The sequence below is a fragment of the Heptranchias perlo genome, chromosome X (assembly GCF_035084215.1).
Source record: "Heptranchias perlo isolate sHepPer1 chromosome X, sHepPer1.hap1, whole genome shotgun sequence".
Classification (NCBI taxonomy): Eukaryota; Metazoa; Chordata; class Chondrichthyes; order Hexanchiformes; family Hexanchidae; genus Heptranchias; species Heptranchias perlo.
The window spans coordinates 5,979,526-6,000,386 of record NC_090370.1 but is presented as its reverse complement, the minus strand read 5'-3'; the positions used below and the strand labels follow the sequence as shown (position 1 = coordinate 6,000,386).

General features: G+C 45.0%; 1 protein-coding gene across 3 annotated transcripts; it reads right to left on the bottom strand.

Moving 5' to 3' along the window:
- Positions 1 to 1,334: 1,334 nt before the first annotated feature.
- tarbp2 (TAR (HIV) RNA binding protein 2) lies at positions 1,335 to 20,861 on the bottom strand. Of its 3 annotated transcripts, none has more exons than XM_067976320.1 (8): positions 20,732 to 20,861; positions 16,741 to 16,910; positions 14,131 to 14,233; positions 11,027 to 11,099; positions 10,181 to 10,298; positions 9,329 to 9,456; positions 4,939 to 5,131; positions 1,335 to 1,653 (listed from the first exon to the last, which is right to left on the bottom strand). In XM_067976320.1, exons 1-8 carry the CDS (start codon positions 20,782 to 20,784, stop codon positions 1,496 to 1,498), a joined length of 996 nt encoding a protein of 331 aa, XP_067832421.1. In that variant the 5' UTR covers positions 20,785 to 20,861; the 3' UTR covers positions 1,335 to 1,495. The 3 variants fall into 3 exon arrangements, with proteins under 3 accessions (XP_067832421.1, XP_067832423.1, XP_067832422.1); XM_067976322.1 differs by having other exon boundaries at positions 1,335 to 1,650; XM_067976321.1 differs by having other exon boundaries at positions 10,181 to 10,295.

The following is a 20,861-nucleotide window of genomic DNA, read 5'->3' as shown; positions in this document are numbered from 1 at the left end:
CAGAAAGGGTCACTCGATAGCAATCATAAAGAAAAAAGGTCATTTCCTCCCTCCCTAGTTTGGGTGCTAAGGTCAATTGTAGCACCACCATGCCCCAGCTAAGATCAGTTAGCTCAGCACAAACCAGGGATCAACCTCGGGACCCTCTGTATATCTGGTTTAGTACCACACTGGGAAGTGCATCTTTACCCACAGGCCATTTCAACAGTGACTACACTTCAAGAGTATTTAATTGGGTTCTTTCTTATTGGAGAAGCCCCTTCTGCATTTTTTTTTAAAAAGTCTACATTTCACTGTAGACAGTTGCAATGTCTAATGATGTCGGGCCCTTGTAAAGGGTTTATGTCTGATATGGATTCTCTCGCAGCATAAACAGCTCGGGCTCATCAAGCAGGTTATTTAAAAAGTCCTGTTGTAGCTAGTTAAGTAGACAGCTGCCTATAATGTAGTACGGAGCAATTACTTTTACTGCTGAACTACAGGGCGACATATGGTCACTTGCTAGTGCACGTCCTATAATTGTCATAACTTGAGTTCTGGACCCGGAAAGCTCATTGCTTATCATTTTTGGAACAATCAATAACTTATTTCGAATAAGCTTCCTAATACTTGACAGAATAAAAACATTCATAATTCATTTTTACCTCTGTAGTTATCCCTTTAAAAAAAAAAACAACCTGCCACCACCCTTCACAGCCAAGAGGGCAGCTGGACAACCTATTCCCAAGGACTCTGCAAAGGCTGCTTTCTGCTAAGTGGACAGAAGCAGATGAGAACCTCCCGAGAGGTCGGCTCATACCCTTTCTTTGAAAGAAGCACCCAGTCGCCGCTCAGCACCTTCCCACAGCTCGGGCAACCTGGCCAAGATCAGAACAGGCACACAATGCCACATCATGGAGTGATAGAATGCCACAGTGGCATAACAATGCCCCATGCCGTTAGGCTGTTTACTGATCTTGACAATTGTAAGAGATAAAGTGAAGGTTCCAAATTTGCTCAGTTATGTAGATTAAAACACTTTACATTTAAATTTTCTGGGAAATTAGGTTAAAAGAACATCACGGCAGATGCTATCAGCACTGCAGCAATTCCACTGGAACTACAGTAAGTAGGGCCAGGGGCACTACTTACAACCACATTAGGCTTCTTACTACCAGTTTCAGTGAAACTCATGGGGGAAAAATGTTTCCCAACAGCAATGCCATGTTGGCCATCCAGTGAACTAAAGACACATGGGTGGTCAGTGTGGGAGAGCAACACTTTAAAAATATCATTTCCTTAACATAAATCTTCTGATTGATTCCTTCCTCCCTCCCCCCCCCCCCACCCACCCCACAAAAAAATAAAAAGGCACCTCCTAGGCAGACTGAGCAGCTAGAAACCTCGACTTTCAGTCAAGTGCATGTCTTGTGAAATTCAAGTCGTTGATTTAAAAAAACTTCAGTTTGGGAGAAACAAAAACAGTGCTGGTCAGACTGATCTTTGACCGTTGGACTCATTTTCCTCCAGCCATTATCTTCAGATATTGCAGTGCATTGTGGGCTGCGTTGGCACGGGCACCATCCCTTGTTGAGGCAGAGCCATGGCAGACGGTGGTGGGCTGTGTAGATAGCTCCACTAAACACTGGTACAAACCACTCAAACTCAGCTCTTCTGGAAAAAAAACAAAAGACACAGGAGGTTATCAAACGTCGGGCGAAGCAGGAACAACCAGAACACATGCTTCTGTCAAGCTGCTTAATAATGTAATGAGTGGGTCTCCCCCACCTCCCTCGCCCTTAAACTGGACTAACTGGCCTCATCATTCACAAAAAAATTTAGTTAAGTCTTAACCGAAGGGTGTGAATCCTAGGAGGGAATTTAACTATTGTAAACAATTTTACAACACCAAGTTATAGTCCAACAATTTTATTTTAAAATTCACAAGCTTTCGGAGGCTTCCTCCTTCCTCAGGTGAATGTCAAGAAATCCTCGAACCTCTCGCATTTATAAATCACAGAACAATACCTGGTGATTACAGAGAGTCTTTTCAACTGCCCGTTGCCAAGGCAACCAAAGTGTTCAGACAGATAGGTGTTACCTACAGGGCCACCGAATATACAAACGGCCAGAACAAAAAAAGAGAGAGGGAGAAACAGAAACATCCGGAAGGAAAAGACAGTAATTGACCCGTTATATTAAAAACAGTTAACTTTTGTTCGCTGGTGGGGTTACGTGTAGCGTGACATGAACCCAAGATCCCGGTTGAGGCCGTCCTCATGGGTGCGGAACTTGGCTATCAATTTCTGCTCGACGATTTTGCGTTGTCGTGTGTCTCGAACGCCGCCTTGGGAGTATGCTTACCCGAAGGTGGGTGGCTGAATGTCCTTAACTGCTGAAGTGTTCCCCGACTGGGAGCTTTGGGGCATCCTTTCCTGCAACGTATGAGGTAGACAACGTTGGCCGAGTCACAGGAGTATGCACCTGGTGGGTGGTGTCCTCTCGTGTGATGGTGGTATCTGTGTCGATGATCTGGCATGTCTTGCAGAGGTTACCGTGGCAGGGTTGTGTGGTGTCGTGGACGCTGTTCTCCTGAAAGCTGGGTAATTTGCTGCGAACGATGGTCTGTTTGAGGTTGGGTGGCTGTTTAAAGGCGAGTAGTGGAGGTGTGGGGATGGCCATAGCGAGGTGTTTGTCCTCATTGATGACATGTTGAAGGCTGCGGAGAACATGGCGTAGTTTCTCCGCTCCGGGGAAGTACTGGACGACGAAGGGTACTCTGTTGGTTGCGTCCCGTGTTAGTCTTCTGAGGAGGTCTATGCGATTTTTCGCTGTGGCCCGTTGGAACTGTCGATCGATGAGTCGAGCGTCATATCCCGTTCTTACTAGGGCGTCTTTCAGCGTCTGTAGGTGTCCATCGCGTTCCTCCTCGTCTGAGCAGATCCTGTGTATTCGTAGGGCCTGTCCATAGGGGATGGCCTCTTTGACGTGGTTAGGGTGGAAGCTGGAAAAGTGGAGCATCGTGAGGTTGTCCGTGGGCTTGCGGTAGAGTGAGGTGCTGAGGTGCCCGTCTTTGATGGAGATTCGTGTGTCCAAGAAAGAAACTGATTCTGAGGAGTAGTCCATGGTGAGCTTGATGGTGGGATGGAACTTGTTAATGTTATCGTGTAGTCTCTTCAGTGATTCTTCGCCGTGGGTCCATAGAAAGAAAATGTCGTCGATGTATCTGGTGTATAGTGTTGGTTGGAGGTCCTGTGCAGTGAAGAAGTCCTGCTCGAACTTGTGCATGAAAATGTTGGCGTATTGGGGTGCGAATTTGGTCCCCATGGCTGTTCCGTGTGTTTGGATAAAGAACTGGTTATCGAAGGTGAAGACATTGTGATCCAGGATGAAGCGGATGAGTTGTAGGATGGCGTCTGGAGATTGGCTGTTGTTGGCGTTGAGTATTGATGCTGTCGCAGCGATGCCGTCATCGTGGGGGATACTGGTGTAGAGTGCCGAGACGTCCATCGTGGTGAGAAGTGGCCGTTTGTATATTCGGTGGCCCTGTAGGTAACACCTATCTGTCTGAACACTTTGGTTGCCTTGGCAACGGGCAGTTGAAAAGACTCTCTGTAATCACCAGGTATTGTTCTGTGATTTATAAATGCGAGAGGTTCGAGGATTTCTTGACATTCACCTGAGGAAGGAGGAAGCCTCCGAAAGCTTGTGAATTTTAAAATAAAATTGTTGGACTATAACTTGGTGTTGTAAAATTGTTTACAATTGTCAACCCCAGTCCATCACCGGCATCTCCACATCATGGAATTTAACTACAACTATAGTCAGGAACTGGATTAATAAGAAAATGCTGGAAAAGCTCAGCAAGTGAGGCAGCATCTGTGGAGAAAGAAACAGTTCTGACGAAAGGTCTTCAACCTGAAACATTCACTCTGTTTCTTTCTCCACAGATGCTGCCTGACTTGCTGAGCTTTTCCAGCATTTTCTGTTTTTATTTCAGATTTCCAGCATCCGCAGTATTTTGTTTTTGACTGGAATGATTAAGATTGAACAGTCTGTACAAACCTACAAAGGATCAGATGGAGTAGTAAAGCAGAGAAAGAGACAAAGGATTGCAGAGTAAATAATGGGGGGGGGATCAGTAAACTATACTGTTTTTCCTCGTCAATGTGGCACAGAAGGCGTGTTCAACCTCAACTTCAGGATTTGAGCACACAACCTAGGTTTACACTCTAGTGCAATATAGGAGTGCTGCATTGTCGTTAGCATCACGTTTCGGGTAAGACATTCAACCAAGGCCCCGAGTACCTGCTCAGATGAATAAAAAAAATCCCACAGCACTATTCAGAGGTTTGTGAACAATTTTACAACACCAAGTTATAGTCCAGCAATTTTATTTGAAATTCACAAGCTTTCGGAGGCTTCCTCCTTCCTCAGGTGAATGTGGAAAATGTGTCAACCCCAGTCCATCACCGGCATCTCCACATCATGACTATTCAGAGGAGCAGGGAGTTCCCTCAAACATTGGCAAAACCAGATTAACTGGTCTTCCATCTCATTTACTGTATGTGGGATCTTGTCGTATGCAAATTGGCTGCTGCATTTGACTACACATCAATGACTGCACTTCAAAAGTCATTAATTGTACTTGAAGCACTTTGGGATGTTCGGAGGGCATAAGGTGCGATATAAGTACTTTCTTTAACTTCACAATTTTTAGAATTAACTGCTTCCTCAGCTAGTCAGAAGATGTTTACTCTTCATCTTTTTCTTGATAATCCAAGCACTGGTTTGAAAAAAAGCCACGGACCCTGCCTGCAACCACAAAGATCTGTTGGGCGTGCCTTAATTATGCAGTCCTACAGTATCCTCCTGGCACTGCAAAACATTGAAAGTCATCGATTCGCCATGAAGAAAAAAGGCTCCTTTCATGGTGATAGTCCGCGAAAGGTGACTTACCAATGTCCAAGTAACTGATATCGAACCGCTGCTCTTCCGCCAATTCCCTCAGCATCTGGCAAAAGTTGGAATTGGCAACACCAAGTGGATGGCTCTTCAGGTGCAGAATTCTTTCTCCTGCAGAATTCCGGAGCGAGTCCCATGTGCAACCTGTGCTCTTGCCCCTCGGGCCATCTAGTTTGCTACCAACCATCTGGAGAGAAGGGAAAAAAAAAACACAATGGGGGGAAAAATTCCAGTTTCCTTTTCAAAAGGCAGTCTCTTCTATCTAAAAAGCTGTTTTGTTTCAACTTCTTGCTCTTTCCACAATGTAATACTCAGCGCTGTTCTGCAGGGTGCCGCGTGGTACAGGGCTGTGCTCTCCAACTTGCACTGTTGAAGCTGCAGTGCTCCACACAGTGGGGTTCGAGGGGTTGTCCCTCTCCACACAACTGACTCTAAATCCTGAATACAGTTGTTGGCTGCTCAAGTGATTATCTGTGTAGACTAGCCCATGTACCTGTGATTCTGGAGACAGAATGATTCCTAGGGCACAAAGGGAAAGCATAAGTTTTCTAAAAAAAAAATCAAGACAAATAAAAATGCAAAATGAAAAGAAATTTGGGTGAAACAAAAAACATGGTGGGGTGGGGGTGGGGAGGGGGGAAAGAGGAGGAGGGAGAAGAAAATCAAAAAAAGTGGAGCTCGACTGAGGTCTTACCATAAGGTGGTGGAGGAGAACCCTTTATAAATAATTTGGCCTTGGCCCTGAAAAGGAATGTTGAATCTGGCCACGATCCCTATCTGGACTGCCTATTTTAATATTCTTCCTCCCCATTGTAGGTCTGGCTGAGACTGCACTTTTGTTTCGATGGGACCATCCTGGAATCAGCAAAAGTACTGGGGAATTTCCTCCAGTGGCAGCCCCAGTGACAAGGGAAAAAAACACACAGAATTTGATTTGTTCAGTCATCGGATAATTTAGTGGCCCTAAATAAAGATTCCAATGTAGGTTTAGGGTCTTGTGATCTGAGAGGTAAGTTAGATAGTAAACAGTCGAGAAAAGGTAAATCTGGAGGCAATAACCCTGGAAACATTTTGGAAACAGACTTTGGATGCGGTGAGTGGTACTGTAGGGTGTTTCTAGATGGATGAACTAAGCTGTCCTCATCTCTGTCTATCTTGCAATTCCTCCAATGGCCTAGAGTTCAGGGAGAGCAAGCCAGCTCCTAATGGGTGCAAGTTCAAAGCACGTTTACAATTCAGTATCAAATTGCCAATTTAATCAGATCTCCCTATGCAAAGCATGTTTCATTCTCCAACACCCTTCACCTGATGCATTTAAGGGGAAGCTTGATAAACACATGAGGGAGAAAGGAATAGAAGGATATGCTGATCGGGTGAGATGAAGTAGGGAGTGAGGAGACTCGTGTGGAGTATAAACACCGGCATAGATCAGTTGGGCTAAATGGCCTGTTTCTGTGCTGTACATTCTATGTAATTAAGGTTGCCTCCTCCACACAAAACAAGCTATGTCACAAGGAAGCCACTTTGTCTACCAAAATGTTAATATTTTTGAAAGAGATGGCATTACAATTAACTTCCACAGGAGAGACTAATTAGTGTCTCTGTTGTTCAGGATTGACATCATTGTCACAGGATTAAGATGCCATAGTAGCTTTGCAATCAAAAGGTGATGTTGTGCTCCTATATCAAAGGTAAAGGATGCCCTTGTAATCCAGGGATCCTCTAGCAGTCTTCAATCTTCTATTCACCTAGCCTTCATGAGTAACGTGGGATAGGAACACGCTAGGCATTCAGCTCACCTAAAATCATCAGAGGCTGTGAAGAGTTTCAGACTTTCTTTGTTTGGAACAGTCAGTTTGGTTATTCTAAAAGTCATCCCAAATGCTGTGACTTGTGACGCACTTAATGCATCATCTCAGGGTAGTCATGTTACTGGACTAGTAATCCAGAGAACGGGAGTTCAAATCCCACCAAGGCAGTTGAGAATTTGAATTCAGTTGGAAATAAAAAGCTGCTATCAGTAACAGTGACTATGAAGCTATTGGAGTGTCATAAAAACCCAACTGGTTCACTGATATCCTTTAGGGAAGGAAACCTGGCCTGCCTATATGTGACTCCAGTCCCACATCAACGTGGTTGACTCTTAACTGCCCAATGAAGTGGCTTAGCAAGCCACTCAGTTGCATCAAATGAGGACAACTAGAGATGCGCAATAAATGCCGGCATTGCCAGGGACGCCCACGTTCCGAGAATGAATGAAGAAACCAACCTCAAATTTCTCCCACCATTAGTGGCAGACCTGCAACCAACAGAACATCACCCTCTCGTATTGTACAGCATAAAACACACTTCCAAACCCAAGTTTGGAAGGATAAAGTCTAATTGTATTGTTGTGCGTTTTTCAGATTTTAAGTAGATATGGTGTGAAGATTTTTCTCACCCACGATTAAGCTTTACTGAACTCCTGATCCAGTGATAACACTGTAGTCTTTCTTCAATATCTGTTCATGTGATACAGGCAGTTTCCATTATTGGCTCTGTCAACCTCTGTTTGAACTTTTAGTATAAAAGGTGGTAATGCAGACATTAGGGGGTCAATTTTAGGATGGCCGAGCGGGTGCGTTCTTGGTGGGGGGGGTTCCTAAATTTGGAGAATCCTGGAATGGGTCAGGAGCCCGGCTCCAACCTGCCCACTTCTGGGTTCCCCAATGACGCGAATCGGTGCGCGCGCAGCCCCCGCATGCGGGACTCCCACCGGCAATTAAAGTCGGCGGGATAACAGTTTAGATAGTTAGGGAGGTACTTGAGGTCGTTGACACACCTCATTGGGAAGAGATTTTAGCAGGGATGTGATTTTGGACTCTCCTCAGCGTGTTTCCCTGTTGTTGCAGACATGTTTCAGTCAGCAGCCATTGGGAGATGCAGAGGATTCCTTGACAGTTGTGGGGGGAATACCTCATTCATTGCAGGAGGGCACTCTGTCACCTCAGACAAAGTTTTGCCTGCCACACTGTTGTCTCCACACAAAATTATTACATCTTACCCTAAACTCTGCTGTCCAAACACATTTACCTACTTTGCGGACCCCCTCACACGCACACCGTCAGGAATTGGGGGGGTTCCATAGCTTCATTCATCACTCCATTGGAGGACGAGCAACATCACCAGTCTCGCCAGGCACGCCGTCCACCTCCGCCACGTGGAACTAAACAACACAGTGCTGCGCAACAGGCACCTGCACAAAGTAGTCGTGCAACTACACATACACCCACTGTAGGGTGACCCAATGGGTGGCATCAAGGGTGTTCATGGAGAACCTCATGAAAAGGCATTATTGCACAAGCCAGTCAAGAATGGCGACAATGTAATATGTAATGTGAGTTGATCAGAAATCAAATATAAGTAAAAACCATGACAAACCCTCAAACACCCTTGTGCATCCTCTTCATGCTCACGACACGTTTGCCTTACGCTTCCTCCTACACATAAGTGATGCATGCCCTATGGCTGCAGCACAGATAGTGGCAGGTTGAGTGAGGCTGACCATGAAAGAGATGCATGAGAGGGTGAGTGAGATAGAGCCATGAGATTGTATGAGGATTGGGTTGAGTGGTAGTGGCGGGATGAGTACTGGCGAGGTGAGTGAGTGCAGGTAAGATGAGGATGAGGGTTCAGTGGGTGTGAGGAGTGATGTGATAGAGTAGTGTGGGCAGTGCAGAAGGAGATGTGGGGTGGGGGCGGTGATGTAGCAGACGGAGTGTAGGGGAATAAGTAAGAGTACTCACTTCGGCTGACCTGGTTAGGTCATTGAAGCGCCTCCTGCACTGTATGCAGGTGTGTGATATGTTGGTGGTGCTGGTGACCTCCTCTGCCACCTCGAGCCAAGCCTTCATGGTGGCAGAGGCAGGCCGCTTCCTCCCGCCCGCTGGGTAGAGGATCTCCCTCCTCCTCACCCCATCCAATAAGACCTGGAGTGAGGTATCATTAAACCTGGGAGCAGCCTTCCCCCTGGGCTGCTCCCTGCTGTAACTTTGCCTGTTTTCTGCAGCATCAGTCAGTGGAGGACTGCCCCTTTAAATAGGGCTCCTCCAGCTGACAGCCTATGAAGCGGGTGCGCAGTCCGCCCGCTGCGCAGCTTTCCAGCGCGAAACCCGGAAGCCAAGGCAAGTGGCTTCAATTTACTTATGATCGCGTGCCAAACCCACCAATTTCACTGGGCGCGTTACCCACGCGCCCAGTCGACCCCCCCGCTGCAAACCCACCTCCCTCCTAATATCGGGCCCTAGGTCTCTCTCATTATGGAAAATGGTCCTCTATCAAATAGGGCATACTGTCCAAATTTCAATATTAAAAGGAGCTGCAATTTAACCTTTTGCACACTTACTATGGAAAACTGGTCATCTTCCGGCTCAACTTCATTCCCGTCCCTCTGATCCACTGGAACATCATGGATTCTTGCTAACATCTTTGCTGCTGCGTTCCGTTTTGCCAGCTTTTTTGACGTCCCGCTTCCTACAACAGACAAGACACCACAAATTAAGAGACTGATCACACACACAACCCATTTTACACTGGCTTCTTCTAAACTAGACAAACTCCAATCTATAAAATACCCATTTCTTAAGACACCCCAACAAAACAAAAAGCTTCATAACCTCTCGGGGAGTTCCTCATCTTGCCATGCCTTCAGTGACCAGAAGCTAAGGATTTTGTAGTGGGAGACTATTGGGAGGGGTGGGGAGGAAAAAGAATTTTTAGAAATGTTATTTACACACCAATGTTGCTTTCACAATCTGGCTGGTTCTCAACTTGAAAGCACAAGATGTCTAGAAGTACAGGATACAAAGCTGCCCGATCAACCCAACACTGGTGTGTGATATGGGGGTTGGGGAATGAACGGTCCTTGTAAATTGGTGCTGCTAGTTTCACTACACTTTTAAAAAAGAAACACACACAAAAGTTCTTAAAACTCTTTGCTCAGTTCCACTTTATCTAGAGTGGTCTGTCACTTTTAGGCATCTACTACAGCAAGTGATATATGTGCAGCTTTTGTTGGCCAAGTTTAATGGGCAATTGGACACTAGCTCAGCTCAACAGTCAACCACTACAAATAGTGTGACTCTTGACCAAAACTGTGAAGGACGGCAGCTGAGGGACCTCACCACACAGCAGCAGTATCAGAGGCAGGCCAAAGGACAACAACAAACACTGAAGTGAAGAAGCAGAGCATCCATACCTATCTCCAAGAATCTCTCTACCCTGCAAGTCATGGTGAACTCCTTCCTGTGGGCAGGACCTGATTCCTGAGTGACCGTATACTCTGGGAGTCTCCATCCTTTCTGAACCACCAGCTCCTGGAAAGAAAGAGCACACACTAAGCGAAAGATTACTGATAGTGCACTGGCACTTCTGTCTAAACACAGTGACGCACAATCGCCTCAGAATATAACTTGGATCCATCCCCAAACTCATGGCTCCCAAAATGCCACAACCATCTCTCCTTCTCTCTGCCCTTCTCTATGCCACCAAACCCACAGTGATTCCTCTGCCACCACTAAACCCACTGCACAAACCTGCTCTGTTAAAGTAGTTTTACTGAGGAGAAAAAAAAGCACACTTTAACCAAGTATATAAAACTGTGCTTAAATGTATTTTTAAACATTACTTCACTTTCCTTGGAAACTTCAGCCATACCAACACCCAGTGAACATTAGCACAAGGATGGAAAAAACAGATTAAAATCTCTTTGGCATCAAGTGGCTTTTAAAGTGATTGGAACACTGCACTCCGCATCCAATATCCACACACATGCTCGATCCAGCAGGGGCACTGGAAGCCTGTCTGATTTTCCCCTCCCTAGCCCAAGGACATTGAGGTCAATCATAGTGCCCCCACTACCACCCCAGGCTGAAATCAGGTAATTCAGCACAGACCAGAGATAAAACATCAAACCACCCTGTTCTGTATGGCTCTTTACCACATAGGACACTGCACTTACCTATTGAGCCAAGTTTCTAAAAACGTTAGGGAATCCAAAGGTATATCTATCCTTGGTCTTAGGAAATAAATAAGAATACAATACCTGTAGGGCCCCCACAGGGTTACATTCAGCCAGCTGTGCAGAGCTGGAGCTTTTAGATTCAGTACCAGAGATCCTAGAGGGGAAAAAAAAAAGAGAACAATGAGAAGTGTTGATTTATAAATATTTTTCATTTGTTGAGTGCAAGACTCTCTTTCTTTTGGCAGTTGCCCCACCCCACCCCAGTGAGCACAGGGAAGAGTGGGAGACTTACTCCTAGGCCTTTGTGCAATTCCAGTCCGATAACTCTTTACCTCACAGATCCCATTAGTATCCAGTTTCGGGGAGAGTGAAGGCACAGTGATCTCTGTAGTTTATATTTATTGGTTGATGCTGCTTTCTGTGGGCCAATTGGAGGCCAATGTGCAAAACTTCAATGCACTTTTCAACCATGCAGACATACACAAGTAGCTCCACATATTTAGTGGCACAACATGCGATTTAGGGGTGGTGGAGAAAGAGAGCTGAAACAAAACCGTTAACCTGATAGCGACTCACGAGACCCACAGAGAAAAATCAGGTCTCCGAAGCTCCCGAAGTCACACTGAACATTTCAGAGTGCCAGGAATAGTGGGAGAAGTGTTGAGGTGAAACAGGCCACTAGAAAGTGCTTAAGGATAGCACATGGAGGTCTACCGCTTCAGTTATTCCCTCCATACCTAGTCTCCACGGCAATTTGGTCGCGATTGGCAACTCAGCCTGTAAAGAATATTGGGGTATGGTAGCCTAGTGGTTAGGGTGCTTGACTAACAACCCAGAGATTGAGAGTTCAAATCCCACCATGGCAAGTTGTGAAATTGAATTCAATAAATCTAGTAACTTGTGGGCTAGAACCAGAAAACAAAAGACCACAAATAGCCACTGCTTTGTTGTAAAAACCTAACTGGTTCACCAGTATCCTTCAAGGAGGGGCCTGCCACCCCTACCTGTGACATTAGTCCCACACTATGTGGTTGACTCTTAATGTCCTCAGGTAACTAGGAATAGTCAATAAATGCTGCCTTGCCAGTGTTGCCCTTATTCCAAGAACAAATTTTTAAAAGGCATCTGTCCCTCTGCTGTGTGGTGTGGGTGCTTTAACAAACAAGGTTATAACAGTTTCACATTTAACTGGATCTAACTTCAGCAAGGGTAACTCACCAGCCAATTTTCCCTTTCCTGCCTAGGGCAAGTACTCGCACGGTTTCCAGCCCCAGCGCAATCTAGATCGTAGCTGACCGTGTGTGGAAACAAACAATGAGCCCACATCCTTCCAATGGTATGGCACGGGCCCAATGCACTGAACCACTCTGCCTTATTGAACAATTCAGAGTTAAATGGGAATTTTTCTTTTTTTAAAACTTTCATTTACATAGCGCCTTATCACGTCTCTTAGAAACGTTTAAGCGCTTCACATAATATGAATTATTTTTGAAGTGCAGCGACTATTGTTGTGCAGGCAAATGCAGCAGCCATTTTGCGCACAGCAAGATCCGACAAACAGCAATGAGAGGAATGTTTTTGGTGGTGCTGGCTGAGAGGAACTTTGGCCGGGACGTCGGGAACACTCCCTGGTCTTCTTCAAATAGTGCCATGGGATCTTTATAATCTCCACATACATGTACATTTAAAAATGGAATTCCAAGCTTCTACTGGAGATGGTGGCCTAGCTTTTCTGATCGTAATGCCAACAGTAGCCCATTCATTGGCATAATGATTAGAAAACCTAGACTAGTACCTTTAAAGAGCATTGTGGATTACTGTTTTTTTTTATTTCCACCAGTAGCCATCACTACTACGAAGCTTTGTGAGTTTACTGTGTCGACAAATATATTGTAATACCTGCCTTAAAATAAATCTCAAACTAAGACTAATCCATTTTTCATTTTCAATAAATGGAATCTTTACTAAAGTGACACATAAAAGGTTCAGTTATTAGAAACACACCAAGGAAATACTGTGGATAGGTGGCTTAGATGGACTGAAGGTCTCCTGCCTGAAACTGTTACCATTTTTAACCTTAAATAGCATAACTTTTCTTATCAAATTTATCTCACCCTTCCTACTAACAGAAACAGACTGCCCCAATGAATTGCCAAATGCTTGCATTGCATGTTCAAGTTACAAGAGGGAGCAGGAAAAATAGGGGAACAGATTTTGACACAAAATTTAAGACATAAGTTCAGGATGTTGCACCCATCACCATTATATTTTAAAGCACGTAGCTGCCAGGAGTCTTTTAGAAAAGCCTAAATATTCGTAACCTCTATCAACATATTACATAACCATGACATTTAGTGCACTGCATAGAGCTGTTAAGCTTTACAGTCCCAGGTTCAATCCCTGGCCTGTACAGAGTTAGCTCTTAGAAGAAAAGGAACTTGCAGTTATATAGCGCCTTATCACTTCTTTCAGAAACGTTCCAAAATGCTTCACGTACAATGACTTGCTTTGAAGTGCAGTGACTTATGTAGGCAAATGCAGCAGCCATTTTGCGCATAGCGATGTCCCGCAAACAGCAATGAGACAAGTGACCAGCTAATTGAATTTTGGCAGTGTTGGTTCAGGGAGGAATCTTGGCCCCAGGACACCAGGAGAACTCCCTGCTCTTTTTTAAAAAAAATACAAAAGTGCCAAGGAATCTTTCACATCCACCTGAACCAATTGGAACACGCAGATGGGACCTTGGCTTACCGTCTCATCAGAACGACAACATCTCTGAATGCAGCATGCCCTCAGATCTGCACTGAATTGTCAGCAAAGAGGGGACTACAATTGGCCTCAGTTGGGAAGGGAATAAAATTGCTCAAGTTCCTGCTCTTGACCACCAGCCAGCGACCCCTGGTGAAAGTGCAGATGTGTGAACAATGGGGCGGCACGATTGGGCTCAGCTGCGACAACCCCCATGGTTAAACAGGACGTCAACACTTGCCGCCAAGGCTCGCACTTGAAGAATGACCATTTGGGTGAGGTACCAGGATGCTGACAGCATCTGGGAAATTTTTTCCCTGCATATGTCACTGCTTTTAGGAGAGATGGAGGGGGAGAAGGGCAGTTAAAGGGTTGAATATCACCATTAGAAGATGGAATGGAAAGATCTTTCTAGGTGCAGTTAGCTATTCACGTACTTGACTCCATCCAACATAGGCTCCAACATGTTTCCTCCCTTTAGTAATTTCAGGGCAGCTTCTGCTGCCTTGTGCTTTGCTGCCTTTTTGCTAGGCCCCTGACCTGAGGGGGGAAAAACACCAATTAAAACACAAAGTAAGATTTAAATAAAAGCCACGAAACAGCTGCAAAACATAAAACAACCATTTTAATGGCCAAAAAATTTACTTCAGCTCACCAATAACATTTCAGGGCTGAATGGATCCTCAACCAGATTTGAACAGTCAGTCTCAGATCAGATTGGTTTACATCAAACATGCGCCCAAGTTGTCTTTTTATGTGTGGAGCTTTTTCAGATGAGTCAGTTTGGCTCCGTTGCTAGCACGCTAACCTGAATCAGAAGATCCTGGGTTCAAGCCCCACTCCAAGACACGAGCATATAATCTAGGCAGACACTTCAGTGCAGTACAGAGGGAGTATTGCATTAAAGGACCAAACTGCCCTCTCAGATGCTGAAGATCCCATGGCACCATTGGAAGAAGAGCAGGAGTTCTCCTGGTGGCCTGGTCAACATTCCTCCCTCAACCAACATTACCAAAAAACAGATTAACTGGCCATTCACCTCAGTGCTGTTTGTGGGATCGTGCGGTGAGCAAAAAAAATGGCCGCCATGTTTACCTATTATAAACAAAAACAGTCGCTGCACTTTGAAGTAATCCATACAAAGTGCTTTTTTTTTTACTTGCAGTTGTCAAGTGGTTTGCGTGCGCAAAAACAGGCAGGGGCGTTAGTTTACAGCTGGCATAAAACCACACCCCAAGCTGTAGGTGGATGAGGGGGTGGAGAAAGAGACAAAAAGGTTGTAATGCTCCCCAATGTCGTGGCTGAACCTACAGAAGCCAGAACAAAAATCAAAATCTTTGGTGCTGACATGAAGAAACTTCTGGTAGGTCACCACTTGGCCCATCACTATATAGTGCACCGGGTCCACCTTCAATAAATAATCGATTCAACATGCTGTCATCTTGTTTTAAAAGGGAACATCACTCTGGGGTTTGGAAAGAGTGGATTATTTCCCACACATAGGGTCGATGTGAAAAAAAACGTTAAAGTATTCCTCAGAATAAATCCAATAAGGAATTCAGGAGAAACCTCTTCACCCAGAAAGTGGTTAGAATATGGAACTTGCTACCACAGAGTAGCTGAGGCAAAAAGCACAGATGCATTTAAAGGGCAGTTAGATAAGTACATGAGGGAGAAAGAAATAGAAGGATATGCTGATAGGGTGAGATGAAGTAGGGTGGGTGGAGGTTCATGTGCAGCATAAACACTGGCATTGACCACTTGGGCCAAATGGCCTGTTTCTGTGCTGTAAATTCTATGTAAAGATTCTACTTTTCTGGCAGGAAAGTGACCCACTTGTATGGTGTATCGTATGGGTCTGCCTTGGGCTGGCTGCCATTACACTGACCAACACTGGCATTCTTCCCAGTCCTCTATGTTGATCCTAGTGCAATAATGCCATTAAAACATCCAGTACTCAACAGTAGGAAGCGGGCACAAACATAGTAAACACTACTGTTACTCCAGCAGGTCCGTGAAGCTGGAGACTTGCATCAAGCTCATGTCAACCTGCTTCCTCAGCCAGCTTCAAATGTAACATAATTCTCCAGTTACGCTGTGCTTAGAACAAAAGAGCAACTAGTTGGAAAACAAGTAGTTGTTGAGGCGAATAGCATAGATGCATTTAAGGGGCAGTTAGATAAGTTAGTCTTGAAAAGTCTTTGTTAAAGCAGGTAGCATCATTTGCTCACATAGATGTTAAGGCCCCAAGCAGGGCTGTGCCATATCATTGTGTATTGCAGAAGACAACAAGAAGAAAAAAATAGATCTAGACGGTTGGTGTAATATGGTTAAGGCCATGGGTTTTTAATTTTCATCGAAAACAGGAACACGGAATGTGATTCCCAAAACACTGGTAAAGATTCAATACAATAAAATCAGAATTGGACCCAATTAGTCATAAGACGTAAAGGGAATTAGGGGTTACGGGGAGCGGGCAGGAAATTGGATATGAATTTAGATTTGAGGTTAGGATCAGATCAGCCATGATCTTATTGAATGGCGGAGCAGGCTCGAGGGGCCGATTGGCCTACTCCTGCTCCTATTTCTTATGTTCTTAAGACAGTGTCCTGATCATAAGGAACAGCAGCCTCTTCATTTGTCATACGCAAGGCCTTTTATTTTTATTCCCACAGAAAAACCACCCATAAAATTGCAGAATGCCATCCTCCTCTCCTGGTCCACCTACTGCCAGGTTTAAAAAAATGACACCAGAAATGTCCAATAGCATGCATATAAAATTCAATTTAAAATAGCCCACAAACATGGAGCTGTCTGGTAATATAATCAGCAATGCCCCACCAACTCAAACAGTGCTGATTTCAGCACCAAGTCACCACACAAACAGAAAACGCATCTCCATCTGATGCTGGTACCCGATTAGAATTATTCCAACAAAAGTTAACGAGAGTTTTTTTTAAAAAAACTTGATTCCATGTATAAAACATCCCCCCCCACCCCCCGACTCCAGCAAAAGAAATATCACCTAAAGAACTTGAGATACAAACCTGTGCAGTTAATATCTCCGACCGTCACTCGGAAAGTGAAATTAGGTTGGTGGGCTTGGCCCTCAGCTTTCAGCAAGTCATACACCGGTGTCTTTCCAATCCTTGTTCCATACTCCTGTAGTAAACTAATAGGCGTCTTCCCAGGGTTTGAGGCCAGCATTTGCTCAATACTGCGTTAAAGAAGAAAAATAACTTTACAGGATTTGGAAATAAATTCTTCTAAATGACTGCAATAGAACAGCACACAGACATTTATTAAATGTACCAGCCATATGAACATCCAATAGAATTTACAGCACAGGAACAGGCCATTCAGCCCAACTGGTTTATACTGCTGTTTATGCTTCACATGAGCCTCGTCCCTCCCTACTTCATCTAACCCCATCAATATATCCTTCTATTGCTTTCTCCCTCATGTAATTATCTAGCTTCCCCTTAAATGCATCCCAAGAAACTCAATTTCCAGTCTGATGCCATTCCAGTACTGGCCTACAGGTTCTAACGATCAAGATAAGGCCACCTTCGTCCAAACCTTCAGGCCATTCCATTTCACCCTGCCAGAATACCAACCTGACCGTCTGCCCATTACATCATCTAGCCACTTCTTCAATGAGTTCAGTTTCCTAGCTGCAACCACCCTTGCTGGCAAACCACTCCGGCTATCAGTGCATAGAAATACTTCCTGACATCTGTCCTAAACTTGACCGTCACCACCTTGTACTTGGGCCTTCTTGCTCGGCTGCCCTGGTCTGTCTGAAAGTATCTTGCTAGGCTTACTTTCTCTACCCCGTTAAGCATTATGTATACCTCTAAGCCATCACTTTTCAAGGCTGAAAAGCCCCAGCTTATCGATTTGTTCCATATAACTCCTCCCTGACATCAGGGATTAGTCATGTTGCTCTCCTCTGCACCTTCTGATGTATGCAGTACTCCATGTGCTACTTTACTAGAGTATTGTACTACAGCTGAAGAATGATTTGGCAATATACCCAACATTGTATTTGCTTTGTTTGAACATGATGAGCAAACAACACCTCCAGATCTCTTTCAATTTCCCCATGACAAGTTCTACCCCACTCCTGGACCACATGCGCTTATTATTTTTACTTCCAATTTGTATTACCTTGCATTTGTCTCTACTAAACTCCATTTGCCGATTAGCCCAAATTAGTACATATCTTGTCGAGCTCTTTTTAAATCTTGGCTACCTCCTCCAAGTCCCATGGTCCCCACTAGCCTGCCATTATCTTCAAGTTTAACTACTGTGCAGAGGAACTGCAAATCCTGGTCAGGTATGAATATCAGAAACCTGAGGAGCTCCAGGGGTTTTTCCCCCGCTCAGTGTCCCCATATGATACATCACCCCCGATTACACTGAGATATTGGCAAATAAAACTCAAACCGGTTTTGTAGAAGTACACACCAGCTGCCCAGAAATGATTCTTGGTCCTACGTTCCCCTTGGCCCTAAGTGACATCTTAATATCAGTGTTCCTTTAATTCATTGCATTCCAAGCTCCCCTAGCTTTGCTTATGAACTCTCTGCCCCATAAACTTATAGTTATTTAATCTGTACTTTGGGCTGAGGGGAAGGGGAGAAAAGACATGAGATTGTAAATACACTGAAGCTATAATGAGTTTTTTTTTAAAGTTTTGGAAAAACTAATGTAATTTTCTTCTGTCTAAGAAAGATCAAACACATACTTATATAGTGCTTTTAACAGCAAAATGTCCCAAGGAAGGGACTCTACAAAGAGGTGAGTGTTTGGACACTGAGCAGTAGTGGCAGAAGAGTTAAAAGGTGACCAAGGGCATAATCAAAGAGTTAGGTATTGAGATGGCTTTTGAAGGCAGGGAGAGATGTAACAGGGTGGAGGGTTCAGGAAGAGGATTCCAGAGTGCAGGAGATTGATGACAGAAGACTCTGCCACTGATAGTGGAGCTGAGAAGAGACCCTTGGGGTTGGAAGAGCAGAGCACGTGAACTGGGACATGGGGCTGGAGGAGTGTGAGAAGGTAGAATGGCAGAAGACCATGGAGGGCTTTGTGGATGAGGAACAGGATTTTGAAATTGATATGCTGGGAACGGGAAACCAGAAACCAGAGGAGGTCAATGAGGAAGGTGCAATAGGTGAGCGGGACTTACTATGAGATAGGATGGGACAGCCGAGTGGATGAGTTGAAGTTCGTGTAGGTAGAGCTGGGGAGGCCAGTGAGGAGGGCATTGAAGTCAAGCCTGTGGCTGACAAAGGTATAAATGAGGATTTCAGAGGTAGTTGGGGGGTGAGATCGAGCCACAGGCAGGCCATATTGAAAAAGAAATCTTGGTGATAGATAGGATACGGGGTTTGAAGCTCGGCTCAAGGTTGAACAGGACACCGAGGTTGTGCACTGACGTGTTTAGCCTGATCGAGCAGCTAGGAAGGGGGATGAATAGGATCGGCTGCAAAGCTGCAATCAACCGAACTAAATTGTGGTCGGTACGTTGATATTTAAAGAAAAATCCTTCAAGATGACTTGAAAGTACAGAACAGCAGCTTTGAGTAACTCCACTATGTGCACAGCACAGTTTTAAAGAATATTTCCTTGCTCACTTGGCTTATATTTGGATGTGGGGGTGAGGAGAAAAGAGGAGGAGGAGGTAGGTGGATCTTTTATCTCCAAACCCATGGCAGTTAGTCGCTACATTTGGAGCTTACAAGAGGGTGGGGTGCTGGGAACTTCTGGTTTGCAAGCTACAAAATCTGATCAATGAAATGTCACAACAATGTTAGTGTGGTCACTTAAAAAAGTTTGCAAAACTGCCCATAAATGTTAATTAACAGTTGTATCCAGCTGTTGGCAGTATTTTCTTTTGATCAACTGGGTATCTAACACACAGAAACCCAGAGTTTCCAAACCTATCTTTATAGAGTTTCCCATTGCCTGATATGCACGGAGAACCAGAGAATTTAGGCGCAGATGGACTAGGTTTAAGAAGCACAGCCACTCCCCTCAAGTTTGCTCAGGGATACTGTTGGAAGTTAACCAGCTAAAACCATGCAGCCTACCAGCACCAAACACTGCCAAGTTTTCCCAGTGCTTGTCCAGCCAGGACCACCCTTGCCTTGGGGCATTTGCTTGCTGGGTTCTTTGGAGCCAAGTGAGAAGAACCCCAGCATTGAGTGATGGGTCCATCCCTCCAAGTCCCATTAGTGAGGCAGACTGGCTGGTCGGTCAATTAACAATGTGCTGGGGTCTGCTACAGAGGGTTCACTTCTCATCTAATATCAGGAGGCATAGTATTTTGGAGGCATCTTGCTCTTAACCTGCTTACTTGGCTTCCCCCCCATCCCCCAACATATGGAGGAGGGCATGAATTGATCCCTGGCAGTTTTTCCTGAGTAAATTGTTAATGGTTCAGCTAAATATCCTTGGGAGTCAACAGTGCTTCTTTAAGTGTCAGCAATGGCTCAGTTGGTAGCACCCTCCCCTCGGAGTCAAAGGTTTATGGGTTCAGGTCGCATTCCAGAGACTTGAGCACAAAATCTAGTCTGACACTCCAGCATAGTACTGAGGGAGTGCTGCACTGTCGGAGGTGCCGTCTTTCAGATGAGATGTTAAACTGAGGCCCCATCTGCCCTCTCAGATGGACATAAAAGATCCCATGGCACTATTTCGAAGAAGAGCAGGGGAATTCTCCTTGGTGTCCTGGCCAACATCATTAAAACAGATTATCTGGGTCATTATTTCATTGCTGTTGGTTGGACCTGGCCGAGTGTAAATTGGCTGCTGCATTTCCTCCATTACAACAGTGACCACGCTTCAAAAAATACTTCATTGGCTGTAAAGCACTTTGGGACATCCTGAGGACGTGAAAGGCGCTATAGAAATGCAGGTTCGCTCTTTCAAGGTAACCAGGTCCTGCTCTACAGCTGCCGGCTAAAACAATGAATGAAAGGCGAAGAACAAAGAACTTTTAATCCAAACTCGAATCTCCCTGCTCCGCCATACCTGGGACAGCTGGAATTCTTTTTCGCTGCAGCAGCGGCCCGATCCTCCGTCATCCCAGACAACACTGCCGGTGATTGTGGCTCAGACGGCGGCGGCTCCTCCAGCACGGTCCTGCAAAAGCGCCAGCGCG